General features: G+C 37.4%; 1 protein-coding gene across 1 annotated transcript in view; it reads left to right on the forward strand.

Moving 5' to 3' along the window:
• LOC121301874 (WD repeat-containing protein 36-like) overlaps window positions 1–20,842 on the forward strand; it is a 60,627-nt gene that overhangs the window by 14,612 nt on the left and 25,173 nt on the right. Inside the window, exons 4-5 of the mRNA XM_041231556.1 lie at window positions 15,887–16,004; window positions 17,768–17,900. Of these exons, the coding sequence (XP_041087490.1) occupies window positions 15,887–16,004; window positions 17,768–17,900 (251 nt within the window). The remainder of the gene's footprint in view (window positions 1–15,886; window positions 16,005–17,767; window positions 17,901–20,842) is intronic.

Here is a 20,842-nt window from a genome sequence, read left to right on the forward strand (position 1 = left end):
TCAGTGTCTTTCTGATGGTGGAGTCATGAACACTGACCTTAGCCAAGGCGAGAGAGGCCTGAAAATCCCTGGATGTTCTAGGGTTCTTTGTGACTTCCTGGACGATTTTACACCTTTCTCTTGGAGAGATTTTAGCAGGACTACCTTGCACACCAAACAAGTGAAAGACGTGCCTAACTTTGATGTCGTTTTTTCTCTCAGACTTTCTCTATATACTACTACAACTCACAAAAAGATTACAACTGACCAAATTCAATGTGAAAAATGTGCAAAAATGCAGAAAATCAGACGGGGGGCATATACCTTTTCACTGTACTTTATTTCTCTTTTTAAATCGAATGTGTGGTATCATTCACTCAGCGTTCCCTCTAAGGCTAAAATGCGCGAATTTTTCGCAGTAACTGGTAACAGCCTTCGCACTCGGTTTATTGACTTTCGCAAGTTATTATTATCAACCTCAAACCTATCATTTTGAGAGCGTTCTTGCAAAGCATAAGCATATTTGTGTCTGTCTTGCAGATGATTCTATGATTTCCCTCTATAAAGTGCACATCACATTAGTGCAAAGCTTGCTCGCTCAGACACCAGTGAATACTGGTACAGGGTGGGCGAAGCAGGCATCTGATGATTCTGCCTCTATAGAGGGTGCTGCTCATGCACTTTACAGTTTGTAACTCGTCGTATAATTGAATACGAAAATCGGTGAAGCCCAATCTTCATTATTTAGCAGTATAAATACTCAGATAAACACAAATAAAAATCACAATACTCTGACGGTTTTTCAATTTTTTTTTTTTTTTTTTTTAAATGACCATTTCAGAACTTCTCAGGCGTTTTGAAATGGGTAAAAATGTATTCAGCATTAGTTGAAAATACATATTTAAGTTTATAGTAATTGAAGACATACTGTGTCTAATTTCTTTCTTTATTTTTTTTGCGAGTTTATTCATCATGTGACTTCACTCCATGTCTGTGCTTTTTTAATCATTTTCCTCAGAACAGATTATTTTTATCATTATACCCAGTCCTTTAGGAATTGCTCTTTTAGTATAGATAGGATGTGCAGGTGACATATGTAGGTATAGAGGCATATCAGTAGGTTTTGAGTAAAGATCTGTTTTAATAGGTCTTTGATCAAGTTTAACCAAGGTGTCTAAGAATTAAATTTCATATTTTGTCCACCTTTTAAATCCACCGAAATGTTAGGGTGGACATTTTTTCTAATTTAGGAAACTGTACAATAATAATAGTCTTTATTTTTATATAGCACCTTTCATAGTGTACCACCATCACAAAGTGCTTTACAGGATACAAGACTAGGGTGTGTGAAACTGTGCATCAGCTGTAGAGTCACTTACAACAACGTCTCACCTGAAAGACTGAGCACAAGGAGGTTAAGTGACTTGCTCAGGGTCACACAATGAGTCAGTGGTTGAGCTGGGATTTAAACCGGGGACCTGCTGGTTACAAGACAGTTTCTTTAACCACTGGACCACATAGCCTCCAGTAGACCACATTGTCTCGTTTACTCAATAACATTTATTCCCATTTGCCCATATATGTGCTCTCAAAATGCATAGTTAATTTTGAGCCTATTGCTATGCCACCATTCTGTTTGTAATTTGTTTCCAAGTGTAAAATAGCTATTTTCTAAAATTATATTGATTTATATTTAATATTTCATTTTGTGTGCATGTACAGTGGCTTGCGAAAGTATTGACCCCCCTTGGCATTTTTCCTATTTTGTTGCCTTACAACCTGGAATTAAAATTGATTTTTTGGGGGTTTGTATCATTTGGTTTACACAACATGCCTACCACTTTGATAATAAAAATATTTTTTATTGTGAAACAAACAAGAAATAAGACAAAAAAACAGAAAACTTGAGCGTGCATAAGTATTCACCCCCCCCCCCCCCCCCCCCCCAAAGTCAACATTTTGTAGAGCCACCTTTTGCAGCAATTACAGCTGCAAGTCTCTTGGGGTATGTATCTATAAGCTTGGCACATCTAGCCACTGGGATTTTTGCCCATTCTTCAAGGCAAAACTGCTCCAGGTCCTTCAAGTTGGATGGGTTCCGCTGGTGTACAGCAATCTTTAAGTCATACCACAGATTCTCAATTGGATTGAGGTCTGGGCTTTGACTAGCCATTCCAAGACATTTAAAGGTTTCCCCTTAAACCACTCAAGTGTTGCTTTAGCAGTATGCTTAGGGTCATTGTCCTGCTGGAAGGTGAACCTCCATCCCAGTCTCAAATCTCTGGAAGACTGAAACAGGTTTCCCTCAAGAATTTCCCTGTATGTAGCGCCATCCATCATTCCTTCAATTCTGACCAGTTTCCCAGTCCCTGCCGATGAAAAACATCCCCACAGCATGATGCTGCCACCACCATGCTTCACTGTGGGGATGGTGTTCTTGGGGTGATGAGAGGTGTTGGGTTTGCGCCAGACATAGCGTTTTCCTTGATGGCCAAAAAGCTCAATTTTAGTCTCATCTGACCAGAGCACCTTCTTCCATATGTTTGGGGAGTCTCCCACATGCCTTTTGGCGAACACCAAATGTGTTTGCTTATTTTTTTTCTTTAAGCAATGGCTTTTTTCTGGCCACTCTTCCGTAAAGCCCAGCTCTGTGGAGTGTACGGCTTAAAGTGGTCATATGGAGAGATACTCCAATCTCTGCTGTGGAGCTTTGCAGCTCTTTCAGGGTTATCTTTGGTCTCTCTGTTGCCTCTCTGATTAATGCCCTCCTTGCCTGGTCCGTGAGTTTTGGTGGGCAGCCCTCTCTTGCCAGGTTTGTTGTGGTGCCATATTCTTTCCATTTTTTAATAATGGCTTTAATGGTGCTCCGTGGGATGTTCAAAGTTTCGGATATTTTTTTATAACCCAAGCCTGATCTGTACTTCTCCACAACTTTGTCCTTGACCTGTTTGGAGAGCTCCTTGGTCTTCATGGTGCCGCTTGCTTGGTGGTGCCGCTTGCTTGGTGGTGCCCCTTGCTTAGTGGTGTTGCAGACTCTGGGGCCTTTCAGAACAGGTTTATATATACTGAGATCATGTGACACTTAGATTGCACACAGGTGGACTTTATTTAACTAATTATGTGACTTCTGAAGGTAATTGTTTGCATCAGATCTTATTTGGAGGCTTAATAGCAAAGGGGGTGAATACATATGCACGCACCACTTTTCAGTTATTTATTTTTTAGAATTTTTTTAAACAAGTTATTTTTTTCATTTCGCTTCACCAATTTGGACTATTTTGTGTATGTCCATTACATGAAATCCAAATAAAAATCCATTTTAATTCCAGGTTGTAAGGCAACAAAATAGGAAAAATGCCAAGGGGGGTCAATACTTTCGCAAGCCACTGTATTTGTTTTTTATCTTGATTCTGATTCCTTGCAGTTAATATATTTGATATGTATCTATTGCTGTTACATTTAAGTATAGTTCAAAATTATTTCTTTCTTAGCAGATGCCTTTACCCAGGACGACTTACAGTTGTGTACAAAAAATACATATCGGGAATTATATAACGGATTAGTTGGTTTTCCATTACATGGAACTGAAGTTTTATGTTCCTTCATATTTAAAGCATTCCTGGCCTACAACATTTAAGTAAACATGTATTCATCTGGTTATAATATCTACAGCAGCAACAACTTTTGCCTCTGTAGCCCAGGTCTCTCTGCCACCACGGCTTCACTTCATTTTCTCAATGTGTTCTTTATAATCCTCATCAGTTATCAAGCTAACATTTGTATCTATTTTCATTTATGCTCTTGTGTAATCTATGATCGTCTTGTGTTTCATACAAAACTCTACTCAAACACCTAAAAAAAGCAAATATCGTCTTTCTCTATCTTTTAATATTTTATTTCCATATTCATTGTTGTGGTACTGATCTTCTGCTGTCATATCAAAGTGTATGTTTTCAATTACTTTTAAATATCTTTCCTTGGGTATTCGACCCTTGGGTATAGTATTACAGGGCATACTTGAGGAGATAAAACACACACACACACACACACACACACACACACACAATGAAGAGATGAGCTGAATAGAGCGCTCCTCTCCCAGTAAGTTTTTGGATAGATATTTAAGTACAGATGTTGTACTTAGAGTGTTGTAATCAAATACTGTGGTTGAAACTGATGTATTATATACACACACAGACACTTGTTCTGAAATTGGAAATTGACTACATAGGGCTAAATGAATCTGTAAGGCTATATCAAGCGATACCCCCTTTCTACGTCTACCCTCTTTCCACTCTATTCTGCAAGTCAACAGTTGCACCCCAAAAGTTTACCACGTGCACTTTGAAGAATTACTCCCGTTTCCCCAAGTCAGACGAGGACGTGCTTGGTATCAAAATTAAAAGTAATCGATTTGACATTTAATCATATTTAAGGATATTCCACAAGCTTCAAAAAGTTAGGAGATATGTTCATTCTAATCATACAGGGGTGATTTGCACCCCTTGCTGCTCTCAAAGGGTTAATAACTTTTAAATCAGTTGCTGGTTTCTGACAGCCAGTCAGAATCTTGTATCTCAAAGTTTCTAAAACTTTCAGTCAGCATAAAGAATTCTCTCTGTTTCACCAAGTAGGTTGGAAATTACAGATCTGCAATCCAGTACTTGGATCAGAGAGCATTTTGTATTATAAGAGTATTTGGAAAGTACATGATAGTTGTGGAATTCACAGGCCAACTGGTATTGCTGGCTCAGCAGACAGTACTTTTGTTCTGTTAAATTTTATGGGCCTTTCAGTCAGCATGAAGAGGTCTTTTCTGTTATCTCCTCAGATGTCTGTTTTATTTGTTTGACATGGGTTTGCAATACAGTACCAACAGAGTGTATGTAGCAGCCCTGAACTACTGCTGTTGCATTAGTTGCTAATGCTTCCATAAATACAAACACAGGAATAACAATTGATAAGGAATGATAGCCTTAAACCTTATCTATTAGGATAGTATAGGAACCTTTTCATCGGTACATAAGTGACATCATGGTTTATTTACTTTATTTGCCTTTGATAAAAAGGTATACTGATGAGTCAAATAGTTGACAAAACAACATAATATACACTGTATAATTAGCAGAAACATTTGTTTCTTGTCAATAGTTTGACGGATGGAAGAAGCAAAAACAAGAGTTTCCGGTTTTGAGTTTTTTCTACTGAATAATTAGTAAATGTGATTTTTGCAGATATAAATTGTATTTGTTTACTAAATCAACAAAGACAAGGTGTAGATTTGAAAGGCTGCCTCTGTGCATTGTATCATATGGTTTTAGTGGTTGAGTGAAGTGTGGATTTTATTAACCTCTTGGCCGAAAAAAAAAAAAAAGCCAGTCACTGCCAAATTCTGTCTCTCCACTTCCATACTGAAGCTTGTCTTCTCAAATGTCTATTTTTATTGTAAAGCCAAGAGTTTTAGTTTTGAGTAGTCAGTTCATAAGGGAAGCTACAGTAACATGTGTTTTAATCCAGTCTCTCTGCAGATCGGCATCCTGGGTAGATCTTTTGGTCCTGACCAAATCTCTGTGAAAAGGAATGGTCTAACCCAGGGGTGCACAGCTCTGAGTCTTTGAACGCCATTCCAGATTTAAGAGGTTATCGGTTTAATAATGAATTATTTTTTACTTTAATAGTTTGTTATTAAAAATGAATGCGAGGGGGCGCAAGTAAGCACCTTGCAAAAGAGCCCGGCTCATCTGCATTCGTAGTTATAGAGCTTTTAACCTAATTTCACTGCCGGGGGTCCTGAATCTGTAACCGGAGTGCCTCTTTTACCATTTTAAAGACCCGACCCTGTTAGATCAAGGATTCAAGAAACACGGGGAGTGGGTACCTCCAAAATGAGTAATCAAAATGTGTACAGCATTTTCACATAGAACACTGTATAGGCCCTGAAATCTGCTGATCAGCTACACTGAACAAAAATATAAATGCAACATGCAACAATTTCAAAGATTTTACTGTTAGTTCATATAAGGAAATCAGTCAATTGAAATAAATTCATTAGGCCCTAATCTATGGATTTCACATGACTGGGAATACAGATATGCACCTGTTGGTCACAGATACCTTAAAAAAAAAAAAAAAAAAAAAAAAAAAAAAAAAAAAAGGTAGGGGCGTGGATCAGAAAAACAGTCAGTATCTGGTGTGACCACCATTTGCCTCATGCAGTGTGACACATCTCCTTCGCATAGAGCTGATCAGGCTGTTGATTGTGGCCTGTGGAATGTTGTCCCACTCCTCTTCAATGGCTGTGCGAAGTTGCTGGATATTGGCGGGAACTGGAACACGCTGTCGTACACGTCGATCCAGAGCATCCCAGACATGCTCAGTGGGTGACATGTCTGGTGAGTATGCAGGCCATGGAAGAACTGGGACATTTTCAATTTCCAGGAATTGTGTACATATATCCCGTGTATTATCATGCTGAAACATGAGGTGATGGCGGCGGATGAATGGCACGACAATGGGCCTCAGGATCTCATCATGGTATCTTTGTGCATTCAAATTGCCATCGACAAAATGCAATTGTGTTTGCTGTCCGTAGCTTATGCCTGCCCATACCATAACCCCACTGCCACCATGGGGCACTCTGTTCACAACGTTGACATCAGCAAACCGCACGCCCACACGACGCCATACACGCTGTCTGCCATCTGCCCGGTACAGTTGAAACTGGGATTCATCCGTGAAGAGCACACTTCTCCACCGTGTCAGTGGCCATCGAAGGTGAGCATTTGCCCACTGAAGTCGGTTACGACACCGAACTGCAGTCAGGTCAAGACCCTGGTGAGAACGACGAGCACGCAGATGAGCTTTCCTGAGACGGTTTTTGACAGTTTGTGCAGAAATTCTTAGGTTGTGCAAACCCACAGTTTCATCAGCTGTCCGAGTGGCTAGTCTCAGACGATCCCGCAGGTGAAGAAGGCGGATGTGGAGGTCCTGGGCTGGCGTGGTACACGTGGTCTGCGGTTGTGAGGCCGGTTGGACGTACTGCCAAATTCTCTAAAACGAGGTTGGAGGCGGCTTATGGTCGAGAAATGAACGTTCAATTCTCTGACAACAGCTCTGGTGGACATTCCTGCAGTCAGCATGCCAATTGCACGCACCCTCAAAACTTGAGACACCTGTGGCATTGTGTTGTGTGACAAAACTGCACATTTTAGAGTGGCCTTTTATTGTCCCCAGCACAAGGTGCACCTGTGTAGTGATCATGCTGTTTAATCAGCTTCTTGATATGCCACACCAGTCAGGTGGACGGATTATCTTGGCAAAAGAGAAATGCTCACTAACAGGGATGTAAACAAATTTGTTCACAAAATTTTTGAGAAATAAGTTTTTTGTGCATACGGGAAATTTCTGGGATTTTTTATTTCAGCTCATAAAACATGGGACCAACACTTTACATGTTGCGTTTATATTTTTGTTCTGTGTAAAAGGTAATGTGTATCTCATGGAGTAGAGTTGTTGCTTCAAGTGTAGTTGGATTTTGTATTCCAACTTAACCCTGATTAACACCAGGCCATTATCCTTATACCAATACACGATTACACCAGTTACATTTATACACATCCCAGAACGTTTTTCAAAACCAAAATAGCTACTACAAAACTACATCATTTAATAAAAGCCTTTTTTTTTATTGTAAGTTCCAAATGTAATAGTCACTCTCAAATTGAAATGATGATAGAAATGAGGGATAGCATCTAATAAAGGGGGTCTTTTCTCAGAGTACATTTTTAAAAGATTAAAAATATATATATTTACACTTACTAAGCAGTACATAATACATACAAAAATAAATCGATTACATAAGGAAACATTATTGTGCACACAGGTACTTTTATAGTGGAGTACAGTGCATATAGAAATGCACATGGCTAATTTACGTATAATGTACATTAACTGGCTCTTTTAATGGGAATACTGCCACACTAAAAAAATCACCTCGCAGATCTGACTCGCACAAGCAAACAAACGTCAAAAACAGCTGCAAACACTAATTTGTCAGTAAAACAACTCACAAACAGTGGAATTTGGTGGTTTTTCTACTTTTTGAAAATTTCATGTTTTTGTTTCACATTTGAAAGAAAGGTGCAAAGTGTTCAGTTATTGTAAAGTGATTGGTTGGTTGGATGTAGTTAATAATGTATTTGTCTTTGTGATTGGGCATGTTTAAATCATTGCATAATGTAGTTGTGCTTCCCCCTCAGGTTGGTGTTCTTAGTCTCACTGGGATAGCTCAGCTTGGGTGACAATTGTCTTGTATATATATTTTTTGTTAATAAAAGCATGCATACCAGTGCTTTTAACTGCATCTCCTGTCTCCTACATTTGCTATTCCGACCTCCTAGCCTGCCTGATCGCGACACTACCCCTCTGCTGCTGTGCTACAAGTTGATACCTTGCTGATTTTGGTTGTTTTAGATCTGTCTTAATGGGTTGTTTAAAAAATAATTATTAGTGAGTGGGGGCGGGGCCGGGCGGGGAAAGAAACGGAGATCCTCGTAACCCTCTGCAGGCCAGCCAGGACAAGTCATGCACATGCTTACTCTTTGTGGAAGTAGTTGTCAGGATAATGTTCTATATCTATGGCTGTCAGCAGGTAGATGCAGAGTCTGCGTCATAGGTTGATGTACTCCCTAGTATGTACACCATTCCACTGAGGGGAAACTAGATTTTTCCCATAGTGTTATCGTTTCTGTCCAACTGAGAAACCTGTTTTTACTTTTCAAACCATTAAAATGGCCTATGATTATGTGGATAGAATTAGTGCTGTTTTTATTCTTCTTTCAAAAATAGCATAAATATTAGGTTTTCTAAACATTTAATTCCCAACTTTTTTTTTCTCTAACCGTAGCCTACTGCACAGTAGTAGTTTCTGCATGCGAGTTGTATTGTAGTATTTGTATTAAAATAATATAGGTTACTTATACTATACTTATAACGTGCATCATCTCACATGTTTTGCTTTTGTTGTCATTGTTGCACCATTAAAAGACGTAACTTACACTTGATCACTTGAGTGCTTGCAAGAATAAGTGTAAAACCCAGGCGTCACTCTTGTTCCATAGTTAAGGACTATACAACATAAACTTTTTTTCAACTTCTGTCAAGTAAAACTGGATAGGTACTGTGTACCACATTTTATATTTTAAAACCTACGTACGATATGAAAGTCTATGGGAAACTGAAGTCATACGAAAGGATTATTGTAAAATTGTGGAACTTTGGATTTTTTTTTTCTTTTTAACCTCTTACGCCCCCATGGTAGTGCTATATTTCAAAAATCATCTGCAATATTATTACAAAAGCAAAACAACAACAACAAAAAAAGACGACTCAATATCAAAAACGTTGTTTTCCTACCGTCAAGCAGGGAAGGAATTTTTCGAATTCGCCATTTCACCGCTGAGATATTCCCTTCGCAATGTGTCTAGTACCTCACGGTTCAAAAAAAAAACTCAGATCGACTAGCTGTGCTCTGGTCTTACACGTATCTGTTGATGGTGAAATCTCGGTGATCACGTTGTAGGGGAGGTCACAAGCTTTCCATTCATACCTTGACTTTGTTTTTAGCCTAATCCATTGAAGAGTAATTGATGTGCGTACGGAAACAAGACATATATTTGCAAGCGAGTGCACAGCGTTACGCACGTAGGATCAAGGTTTCTTACCGTTTTCTGATCATTTTTCGATCTGTAAAATTTATAAAATCGAACGAAATGCTCCAAAGCATCCCAAAAGAAGTCGATTCAGTCTTTTTGAAGTTTTGGAGGAGATGGGTAATAGTGAAAGTGACGGCGAAAATTACTTTCTGGGTTGGAGAGCGCTGATTCTGCGCATTTGAAGATGGATTGGAGCCTCTTCAGGATTTGTAAGTATAATGGATCCACACTACACTATTATTATTATTATTATTATTATTATTATTATTATTCGTAATTTTCAATATGCATTTTTACTGTAAATGGTATTAGAAAATGCAACCGTTTGACTCTAAGGGGCACATAAAAATAACATTTTTTAAAATAATTTTTATTGCATAGTAAAGAGCAACACCACGTCTCATCTGTGCTGTGCTGCTGTATACGGTCCCTGATCTTTACGATGCAATACAAGTTGCAAGAAGTAATTGTTGTTTCCCGGCCATCTTTATTATTTTCTCATTGATGTTCATTGATTTAGATTATTGCATGGGAATGTTTAGCAAACTTTTTTTTATATTTCACCTAGAGACAGTGTAGGTTTCTTAGCCTTTCAAGATAAGCTGTCTGTCTGCTCCAACAATCACTCACTCAGTTCCTTTGTTTGCCACATGTCAATCAAAGTAAAGATGAAAGGAACTGAAGTATTTTCAGTCTGGCAGCCTGATTTAGAGCAGCAGATATGTCTGCAATCTCATTATTATTATTATTATTATTAGTAGTAGTAGTAGTAGTAGTAGTAGTAGTGTTGTAGACATTTAGCAGATGCCTATATCCAATAATCAACATATGTTCATGTGTCAGCAGTGATTTAATGAGTGTAACCCTTTATTTTGCTTCGTCACATTTACATACTTTCAAGCAAGTGAGTAACAAAAATACTGTCAGATACTGAAAATTCAGAGCTACAGATAAATCTCAGTAGCAACATTCTTCTGCACAAACACACTGTTATGTGAGAGCAACGTGCCTGACAGTTGTGGCATATGAACTGAGAGTATTTGTCATGCATACTCATCATGGATACATTTCGGGCACCCCAAAGCTCTCCAAAAAGGCCACGTTTTGAATGAAATATTGGACAAATAAGTAAAAAAGAGGATTACAAAATCTAATTCATGTGGCAATGTATAGCATGTGAGGTGCCAGAAGTGTATGACTGGCCATAAAGATTTATACAATATTCATTTTTGGAGAGGTTTGGGGACCCTTGGGCCTAGCTGTGTAAAAACTCATGTAGAATGTGATCCTTTTATTCAATCAGTTTCAAATTTTTATCCAGTGGAGTAGACATGTTGGGGAAGCACTGGCTCTGGCGCTTTTCATGTGTTACAAGGTGAAAAAATGACTGTAGAATATAAACAAATGAAAAGCATTTCTTTTTGTTCCCTTTTTTTCTGGTTATCTCGTTCCAGTGTGGTACTGAGTAAGACTTGTATCAAATCTGAGGTTTTAGTCCTAATGGCCAGGGGGTTACCTTGAGTTCAAGCCCTGAACGATGCCTGTGCTATCTATACTTTGGAAGATAATATGATTCATTTAAGGTCATAGCCCTCCAGGCGGAAATTGCCTGTGGGAAGCTGGGGGTTTAACAGGTTAAAGACCTTGAAATAAAGATTGAGTATCTCAAAACAGTTTGGAATACACATTGCTGTTCTTCCTCTGAACGATTTGTTTATGAGATGAGTCAATACAGACTGTTTAGTTTGATTTCATTTTGCCAAATGAAAGCACTTTAGCTTGGTCATGTAACACATGCATGCCACAAACGGGAGGACAGAGGCTCTAATAGAAACAATCAGCGGACAATGCTGCTTGTAAAAAAAAAAAAAAAAAAAAAAAAAAAAAAAAAAAAACCCACATGGCATCCAACGTGGGAAAAAATGTTAAAACAAATTGTACAGATCAATTACCAGAATAAGATGCAGCCCAAGGAAAACCAGTCACCGATGCACGCAACTAACATATGACCGTGATATTAGTTATAGGGAGGTGACGCAGTGATTGCTTTAAACATACCCTCTGATCAGGAAAGAACATTTTTACAGACGGCAAGCCAGAAACACGCAACTTCAAGGTCACAGCTAAGTTTTTTTTTTTTTTTTTTTAATTATTATTCCCCCCCATTATTTATTATCGCTTTAATGTGTTGTAATATATATTTTAAATAGTAACAAAGTGGGTTCGAAGGAGGAATAATTTAATAAAATACACATTTATTAATTTAAAAAGGATTAGTCTCGCTATGATTTATTGAGTTTTACTGTCAGAATCGGTGCAATATTTTACTATCAGTAGTCACAGGTGAAAGAACACGGTAAAATAAGTTTATGTTATTTATGTAATTATAGCTGCGGTTGGTCAGGGAGGCATTAATATTAGCGTACACTAATAGCACTGTCTACTGGCACAATTTTGCTTTACCGTTCTGTAGTGGAAAGAAAACTGTCAGTCAAAATAATGTAAAGGATTATGCAGTACATGAATATCTCTGCAAACCTATTAAGACTTTAGGAAATCTGTAGCGTTTTTTCACGTGGGACTAAGTTTGGCATTTATTAAATGGGAATCAGAGTTATACTGCAAATGAAATATAATATTTATGTGTATTTTAAATGGTAGGGTCTGGCATTATATGTAAAATTTCTGCATGTTTTCAAATAAAATGCACGTCTTGCCTTGCTGAAACAGTATGTTTACAATCTGTTAATAGTATTGTTAAGTGGCTAAAGTTTTTTTCCGGTGTGGCTAAAAAATGTTAAGTTACTTTAGCCACAGTGGCTAACTAAATGAAAGTCTTAGAGGGAACATAGTTATGGTATAAAGATTACAGAGCTGTGTATCAGGAACGCACCCAGGATCTAGTCTCATCTGTCAAACGGGGGGGAATGTGCTAATAAAACTCAGTGAAGTTCAATCTTGTCTCCGTGTTGCATACGTTATACACACCAAACTAAAGAACACCTAGAACCAACCTCACAACCAACCCGTTGAAGAGAATTGAGAGCTGAAACAAGTATTTTAAGCAAACCAATTTCTCACATAAAAGAATAATCAACAATGTTTCACAGGATTGTTTTTTTTTTTTTTTTTTTGGCAGTTACGCAGGCTGAAAACGCTGCGTAGTGGCCTCATTACAGCGTCATTTATCCAGGTAACAAGGAAACGACCCGTTCCGCTCAACAGCGCAGGCGAGAACCCTGCCAAATGTGCCATTCAAGATAGGGTTGTGTGAAAAGCATTACATACCGCAATTGCTCACAACCTTTCCATTGCAACGATGGGTAATGCTGGGGGGTGTAATGATTCAACAAAACATCTTTCAAATTCCACTTTACAGTATTTGGTGTTCTAACTGTAGATGAGGTGGCAGGGCTCGCAAAATCGCTAGCCCGATGTTTCGGGACAATCAAGAAAATCTGTCGGACAACGTATTTTTTTTTTTTTTTGGCTGCTTGCCCGATGGTCAATCTGATTTTTTACTATATAACAGGATAACGTTCTGCGCTTTAATCAAACAGCAGTTTCTCAATCGAGATTCCACTCACAGATCACCCCGGCAAAACACGTTTAGAGGGAACAATGTTTTTCATTGGTAATGCTTGAGTGATTTCCGGGGTGACGTGCACATTGCTTTTAACTAAATTTCGCGAGGATTGCCTATCTGTCTAGTCAGCGCTGTGGTATATGTCACATGACTGTATCTGCTCCATTGAAACGAAGGTTAAAAAAAATATATTCTTTTATGTTGAAGGCTATTTTTTTTTAAAAACAAAGTTACAGATTGGAATAACGAACTATAGTGCTCTGCTCACCAAGATTCACATGTTATTATCGTTTTGTTACCTTTATTAAATCGTTAATGTTATTTCACAACCCAGGAAAAAAAAAAAAATTGAATACTATAGTTATTATCACTGACTCAAATTTCGCACGTAACATGTTAACATCGCGTTTTTCATTTATTTTATGTGATTAATAAAATGTACCGGTAATTTTATTTTAACTGTATGGTGCTTGCTTGTAACTTACAGTACCGAGTGCAGCAACAGTCTCGGGTCCAAACCGTTAGCCCAGTGTGGATATACTACATCCTCGTTATATGGCCTTCATAATACGATTAAATACTGATTTTAAAAAAAAAAAAAAAAAAAAAAAAAAAAAAACTATTGCTGATGTTGGCTCGTCAGCTCTAACCGGCATAGAGCTGACTGATTGCTTGATTTATTTTATTATTTTTATTTTATTTTTTTAAATAAGGAACCAAGATTTCAATTAACATTTGCAATTGAAACAAAACTGAAACTTTGATGCGCTTATTTATTTATTTTTATTGTGTGTGTGTGTGTGTGTGGGGAGGGGGGGGGGGGGGGGGGGGGGGTCAGATTGTACTTTCTTCAACCAATAGGATATAGTCAGAATACTGGATGCAGCATGCCACAAATAGGTACTGTACTTGTAATTCTACTTTTATTCACAATCTCATTGCTATTAGTATTATTTGTGCTAGTAGTGACAAATGCTGTAATAATAAAGAAAATCAAAGAATAAAACAGTACTAACATTATTAATAATTTAGCGAATGACTTTATCCATGGTGATTTCCTTAACTTACTCAAGTAGCTTACATTTGTTCGTTTTGTATTGACCTTTTACTATAGCGAGCAAATGGCTTTGGTCCCAAACAGGGTTGTTATTGCGAGGGTGTACTGTATTTATTATGTGACTTATATGCTTAATACACAACACTTGCACATTTTAATATATAATGCGTGCACATTTGTTATTTTTTTTATTTTTCACCTCCCATAGTGTAAAGCACATAACAGAGGGTATAAAGAAGTTTGGATCAGAATCCAATATCATCCCTTACAAAAAAGTAACATACTGCAAGTATATTTTCTGGTTTCAGTATACTATTGGTACCATTATACTGCCCTACTTTGGCACAAGTATGCTTGCAATATACAACTTTGTATATTATTTTTTTTAAATAATGCAACGTAGTTCTCAAATATTGGACATTTCTTAGATTGTATCTTCTCTTTTGCATACCTGCATTGTCTCTCGCTAGATATGCACCTCCAGATTCTGACAAATGCTTTTAGAAAACCAGGAGCAACTTCTGCTCTGGATCAAAAAGCTATAATGCTCTGTGGCTCCCAGTCTATATGGATAACTATCAAAAAACTAGTAGAAACTAGCTAAAATGGAGGTCTGGAAAAAGTATGGAATTTTGATATTGAAAAAGTGTATGAACCCAGAGATACTGTACCTATATTGAGTACAGTGTACTTTGTACAAATCATAGTCCATAGGTCAATTATGGGCAACCTGACATGTCTACAATGGACTGCCCAAAGGGCAAGTACCATTACCTAAATTTTGCAAGCTATGAGTGAATGAAAGGGGGAAAAAAAAGGTTTCTCCCTTGCTACCATTGTATTTGCTGTTCTATTTTCAGTTGCAGGTACTTTCTTGTCTTTTGCAACCCATGCTTTATCATAACATCAGTAACAGATTTGCTTTCTGATGATTCATGCTGACGTTTTCAATGAGCTGGCCAACGAGAGATGGTACTTTCCTGACCTCGGGTGATCCACAAGGCAGACCCCTGTGTGCAAGGGATACCTATTGACGGATGCTAGACGGTCATTCAGTCAGCATTTGCATTTTTAACGGGGAAGTTCACACTCATGGAATTTGCAAATCCACTTCTTATTTTGTTTGATCTTTTCACTTAATGATTATAATTGTGACTAGGTTGTGCCATTGTGGAAGTTTTTTTTTATTTTATCAGATAGTAAAACGGACATTGCACTGAATGCTTCATGGTAATAATTGTCAGCCACTCCTTGTGGTTGGAGTCTCCTTTTTTGCATTTGCAATGCAACAAGGGGGACTCCTCATAACAGATCTGTGCAAACTCACACCTTTGATTAAAGTACCATGTCATTGCTTTGACAGGGCTGTGGTGAGGTGGTATAGTTATTTATCAGACGATAACATGAGCATTTACTCCCTGATGGTTTTAGTCTTAGTCCTGTATAATGTAAATGTGTGTGTATATATATATATATATATATATATATATATATATATATATATATATATATATATATATATATATATGTATTTTTTTTTTTTTTTTTCAGGTGGTACACATTTACAAAGGCCACAATGCAGAAGTTCATCTATTGCAGCCATTTGGGGACCATGTGATTTCAGTGGACAGAGATAATGTTGTCGTTATCTGGGATGTACAGTCTGAAGGTACAACTAATTTGGAAATGTTTACTTTCCCACCCTTATTCATGGTAATAGTAAGAAGTCCAGATACTACCATTGTCTAGTGAAGTAATTACTGATGTGGACCAAAATGAGATAACCGCCTTCATAAACCAAAATCATATTTAGTATATTTTCAAATACTTGGGGTATTTCTTGATTAGGTAAAAAAAAGAAAAAAAAAGCAAATAACTCTTCAAATCGATGTCTCGTTAGGGGTAATGTGCATCTCATAAATCAAATAGGAATTCGGATCTTTGAAAATATTCCACAAAGGTAAAATGCAGAATGACCAAACTGAGAACGATGAAACCTTTGGAGTGCTGTCAACTCTTTGTGGTGTATATCTGGTGCCTCCTACTGGACTTTTTATTAATGTTCATACCACTTAATGATCATCATTAAAGACTTATAAAATCAAACCAGTCCAAAGCTTTGGCAAGGACAGGATGATTTGGTAAAACATTCTGTAATATTTGTGATACACTGAAGTCACTTAGGTTTCATTGGAAGTTTGAGACCAGGGATTTACAAATGTAGGTCATTATTCAGAAGCCATTGCTGCTCCTCACAATTAGAATTAGCTCCTGCTAGAGCAAGTCTTGGGGAAACAAGGTATCTTCCGGATTATTTAACATCAAAGTAATGTTTTCCCCGCTAAGAAATGAGATGTCATCTCAAGGGGCATATCCTGTTCAGAAGAAATATGTGATCTTGTTAAGTCAAGACCAAATTTCTATATGATCAATGAAGATAATGTATCAAAGAAATACACTTGCATCAGTGTTTAAATGCAATGCTTTCTTTATAAAAAGATTACATGAAAAGCAGAAAGTACTTTCAGTGAAATCTATTTTCAAATGGATATTGTTTTTAGCTTTTGTTATTTTAGTCAATGGAGTTCATGTTTTTTCTTTCTTGTCCCAAAATTGTTGTCTGTCTCTGTGCCTGTCATTACAGAATGTATTACCAGGCTTTATCTGTATCCCCCACATTGTCGTCTCGACTATAGTTTTTTGTTAGTGTTGTGGAAACTCTGCTGACAGAATCTGATTTCACCCTTCACTTTGACCAGACCTTAGATGGTCGCCATTTTGCAGACCTTTTGGTTTCTGTATGATAAAACTAACTTAAAGCTTTGAGATATTGCCTTCATACTCTGTACACAGTTGTATTCTGTGGTTCTCTGATCATTCTTTTTATCAAACCTGATGCTGCCACATGTGCTGGGTTATAGAAAAGCCTTTATTCTAAAAGTGTAGCTGACCATAAAATGGAATTGTGGTCATGTGACTTTCAAGGTATTAAAAATAAAAAAGACATTTTAAATTGAGATGTAAGCGCAGGCTCACTTTTATTATTGCGATTTATCGGAACCAATACACCAATCAATAACATATTAAAGAATAGACAGTATTTTTCATGGATGTTTGTGTATTCCTAATTAAATGTAAATACATGTTTGTGCTTTTTATTTAGTTCCTCTTGCATTGATAACATACTGTAGACCTCTTTTTATACAGATTTAATACAGAATGCTGTAAGAGAGCCTTTTCTAGAACAGAAATGTGTTTTCACTTGATTGGTCATCAAGCATATTTCCAGATGCTACATACTTTTATACTAGCCATTAGGTACTTGTTGCTGACCAATCAGGTTAAAGGTAACCGCCAGTAAAATGTTCAGATATAACCATTTTGCTTTATATATGTATCCTAACATATTTTTTGTTCTTTTTACTTTTCCAGAGGAGTACCTGCAGTTAAACTTTGATAAGATGGTGTTTGCAGTCTCTGCCATAATGCATCCAAGCACGTATCTCAATAAAATTCTGTTAGGAAGCGAGCAGGGGGGTCTTCAGCTGTGGAATGTCAAATCAAAGTACGTATTTCACTCCAACAAGAATGACAATCGGTTAGCACCTTTCATGCCAATGCATCACAAAGTTGAGTACATGATAGATTATAATGCACATTTTTATTGGCTGCGTGCAGTACCTTACACTTTTCTCTATTAAATGTCATTTGCCATGTCTGCCCAGTTCTGAATCTTGCTATACCAGAATCTAAGTCATTAATGTAGAGTAGGAATAACAGAGGACCTAATATTGATCCCTGTGGTTCTCCACTGGTTACCTCGCTCCATTCTGAGGTTTCTTCTTTAATCAGTACTTTCTGTTTTTTACATGTTAACCACTCCCTAATCCATGTACATGTGTTTCCTTGAATCCATACTGCTTTCATTTTTAGAATTAATCTTTTATGCTGGACTTTGTCAAAAGCTTTCTGGAAATCTAAATAAACCATGTCATATGTGTTGCAATTATCCATTGTCGATTTTACATCCTCAAAGGAATCAAGCAAGTTAGTTAGACATGCTCTCCCTTTCCTAAAACCATGATGACTGTCTCCCAGGATACTGTTACCATGTAGATAATTTTCTATTTTGGATCTTATTATAGTTTCCATAAGTTTACATATAATAGAAGTCAGGCTTATTGGTCTGTAGTTACCTGGTTCGCTTTTTTTTTCCCTTTTTTCCCTAAGTTTGCAATTCTCAGCCTTGTCTGTACAACCCCTGTGTCAAGAAACTGTTGAATGATCTTGGTTAGTGGTTTGTAAATTACTTCTTTCATTTCTTTGAGTACTATTGGGAGGATCTCATCTGGCCCAGGGTATTTGTTTATTTTAAGAGCTCCTAGTCCCTTTCACACTTCTGCCTCAGTTATGCTAAAGTTATTTAAAACTGGATAGGAACAGGTTGACATGTGGGGGCATGTTGTCTGTATCCTCCTTTGTAATCATTTAATATATTTCAATTTTTTTTTCTTCGTCTATGATTTTGCCATTTGTATCTCTTAAACATTTAACCTCCTCCGAATGTTCTCTTGCTGTTATAATATTGGAAAAACATTTTGTAATTGGTTTTAGCCCTCTTAGCAATGTTCATTTCTCACTCTCTTGGCCTTTCTAACTTCCTTTTTGACTTGCATTTGCAGTTCCAAGTACTCTTTCTGTGTACTTTGTTTTGGTCCCTTTTAAATGCTCTGTAAAGTGCCTTTTTTCGCTGAATATTTTTTATAATTGATCTATTAAACCATTTTGGCAATTTTGTTTTAGATTTAGATTTGTCTACTTTTGGGATGTAATTGTTTTGCGCCTTTAGTACTACATTAAAAAAAAAACAGCAATCCTTTTTCTGTGGATGTTTTCTCTATTTTACTCCAACCTACTTCTGTTAGTCTCTGTTTCATACCTTCATAGTTTGCCTTTCTAAAATTGTAAACCTTAGCTTTAGTCATTTCTTTGTGGGTTTTAAAAATCACTTCAAATGAGACCATGTTGTGTTTGCCTATGGTTCTCTGACCTCTTTTTTATTTATTCTGTCTTCGTTATTTGAAAAGACTCAATCAAGGCATGCTTCCCCTCTAGTCGGTGCCTTGACAAATAACGTTAGGAAGCAGTCATTTGTCATTTCCAACATTTCAATTTTTTCCGTCGTGGTCCCCACCAGGTTTTCCCATTTTATATGGGGAAAGTTGAAATCCCCCATTAGTATGGCATGTGAATTTGGCGATCTATAGCATGCTCATATATATATATATATATATATATATATATATATATATATATATATATATATATATATATATGTGTGTGTGTGTGTGTGTATATATATATATATATATATATATATATATATATATATGTGTGTGTGTATATATGTATATATATATATATATATATATATATATATATATATATATATATATATATACATATACACACACACACACACACAGCTCTGGAAAAAATTAAGAGACCACTGCAAATTTTTCTTAAATCAGCATCTCTATGTGTATGGCAGCCATTCCATTCCAGTGTCTGTTGAATTCCAACACAGGCACACCTCATTCTACTGAATGAGGTACTGATTAGGTGATCACCTGAACCAAATCTTATTTAACAAGAAAAAGTATAAAAACCACTCCTGTGGTCATCGCTATCCTCTTGCAATAGGACCAGCTGGATGGCAAAACAGTGCTAGTAGTACATCAAAAGTAATTGGAATCAAAAAATAACTATTGACCATGCCCAAAGAGTTGAAAAGGAAAATTTTGAGTGAAGAAAAGAAGGGTTCAATTCTGGCTTTACTGGCAGAGGGATACAGTGAGCGTCAGGTTGCTTCCATCCTTAAAATTTCAAAGACGACGGTTCATAAGAACAAGGTCAAGCAGCACACATTGGGGACAACAAAGCTACAGACGGGCAGAGGGCGAAAACGACTCTCCACTGACTGGGATGGCCGCCAACTCATTCGAATGTCACTCAGCAATCGTAGGACGACATCAAGTGACCTACAAAAAGAATGGCAAACGGCAGCTGGGGTGAAGTGCACGGTGAGGACGGTTCGAAACAGGCTCCTAGGGGCAGGGATGAGTCCAGTTTTCAGCTCTGCCCAACACCTGGTCATCTAATGGTTAGACGGAGACCTGGAGAGGCCTACAAGCCACAGTGTCTCGCACCCACTGTTAAATGTGGTGGAGGATCGGTGATGATCTGGGAGTGCTTCAGCAAGGCTGGAATCGGGCAGATTTGTCTTTGTGAAGGACGCATGAATCAAGCCAAGTACAAGGTTGTCCTGGAAGAAAACTTGCTTCCTTCTGCTCTGACAATGTGCCCCAACTCTGAGGATTGGTTTCTCCAGCAGGACAATGCTCCATGCCACACAGCAAGGTCAATCAAGGTGTGGATGGAGGACCACCAGATCAAGACCCTGTCATGGCCAGCCCAATGTCCAGACCTAAACCCCATTGAAAACCT

The sequence above is a fragment of the Polyodon spathula genome, chromosome 2, assembly GCF_017654505.1.
Source record: "Polyodon spathula isolate WHYD16114869_AA chromosome 2, ASM1765450v1, whole genome shotgun sequence".
Taxonomy (NCBI): domain Eukaryota; kingdom Metazoa; phylum Chordata; class Actinopteri; order Acipenseriformes; family Polyodontidae; genus Polyodon; species Polyodon spathula.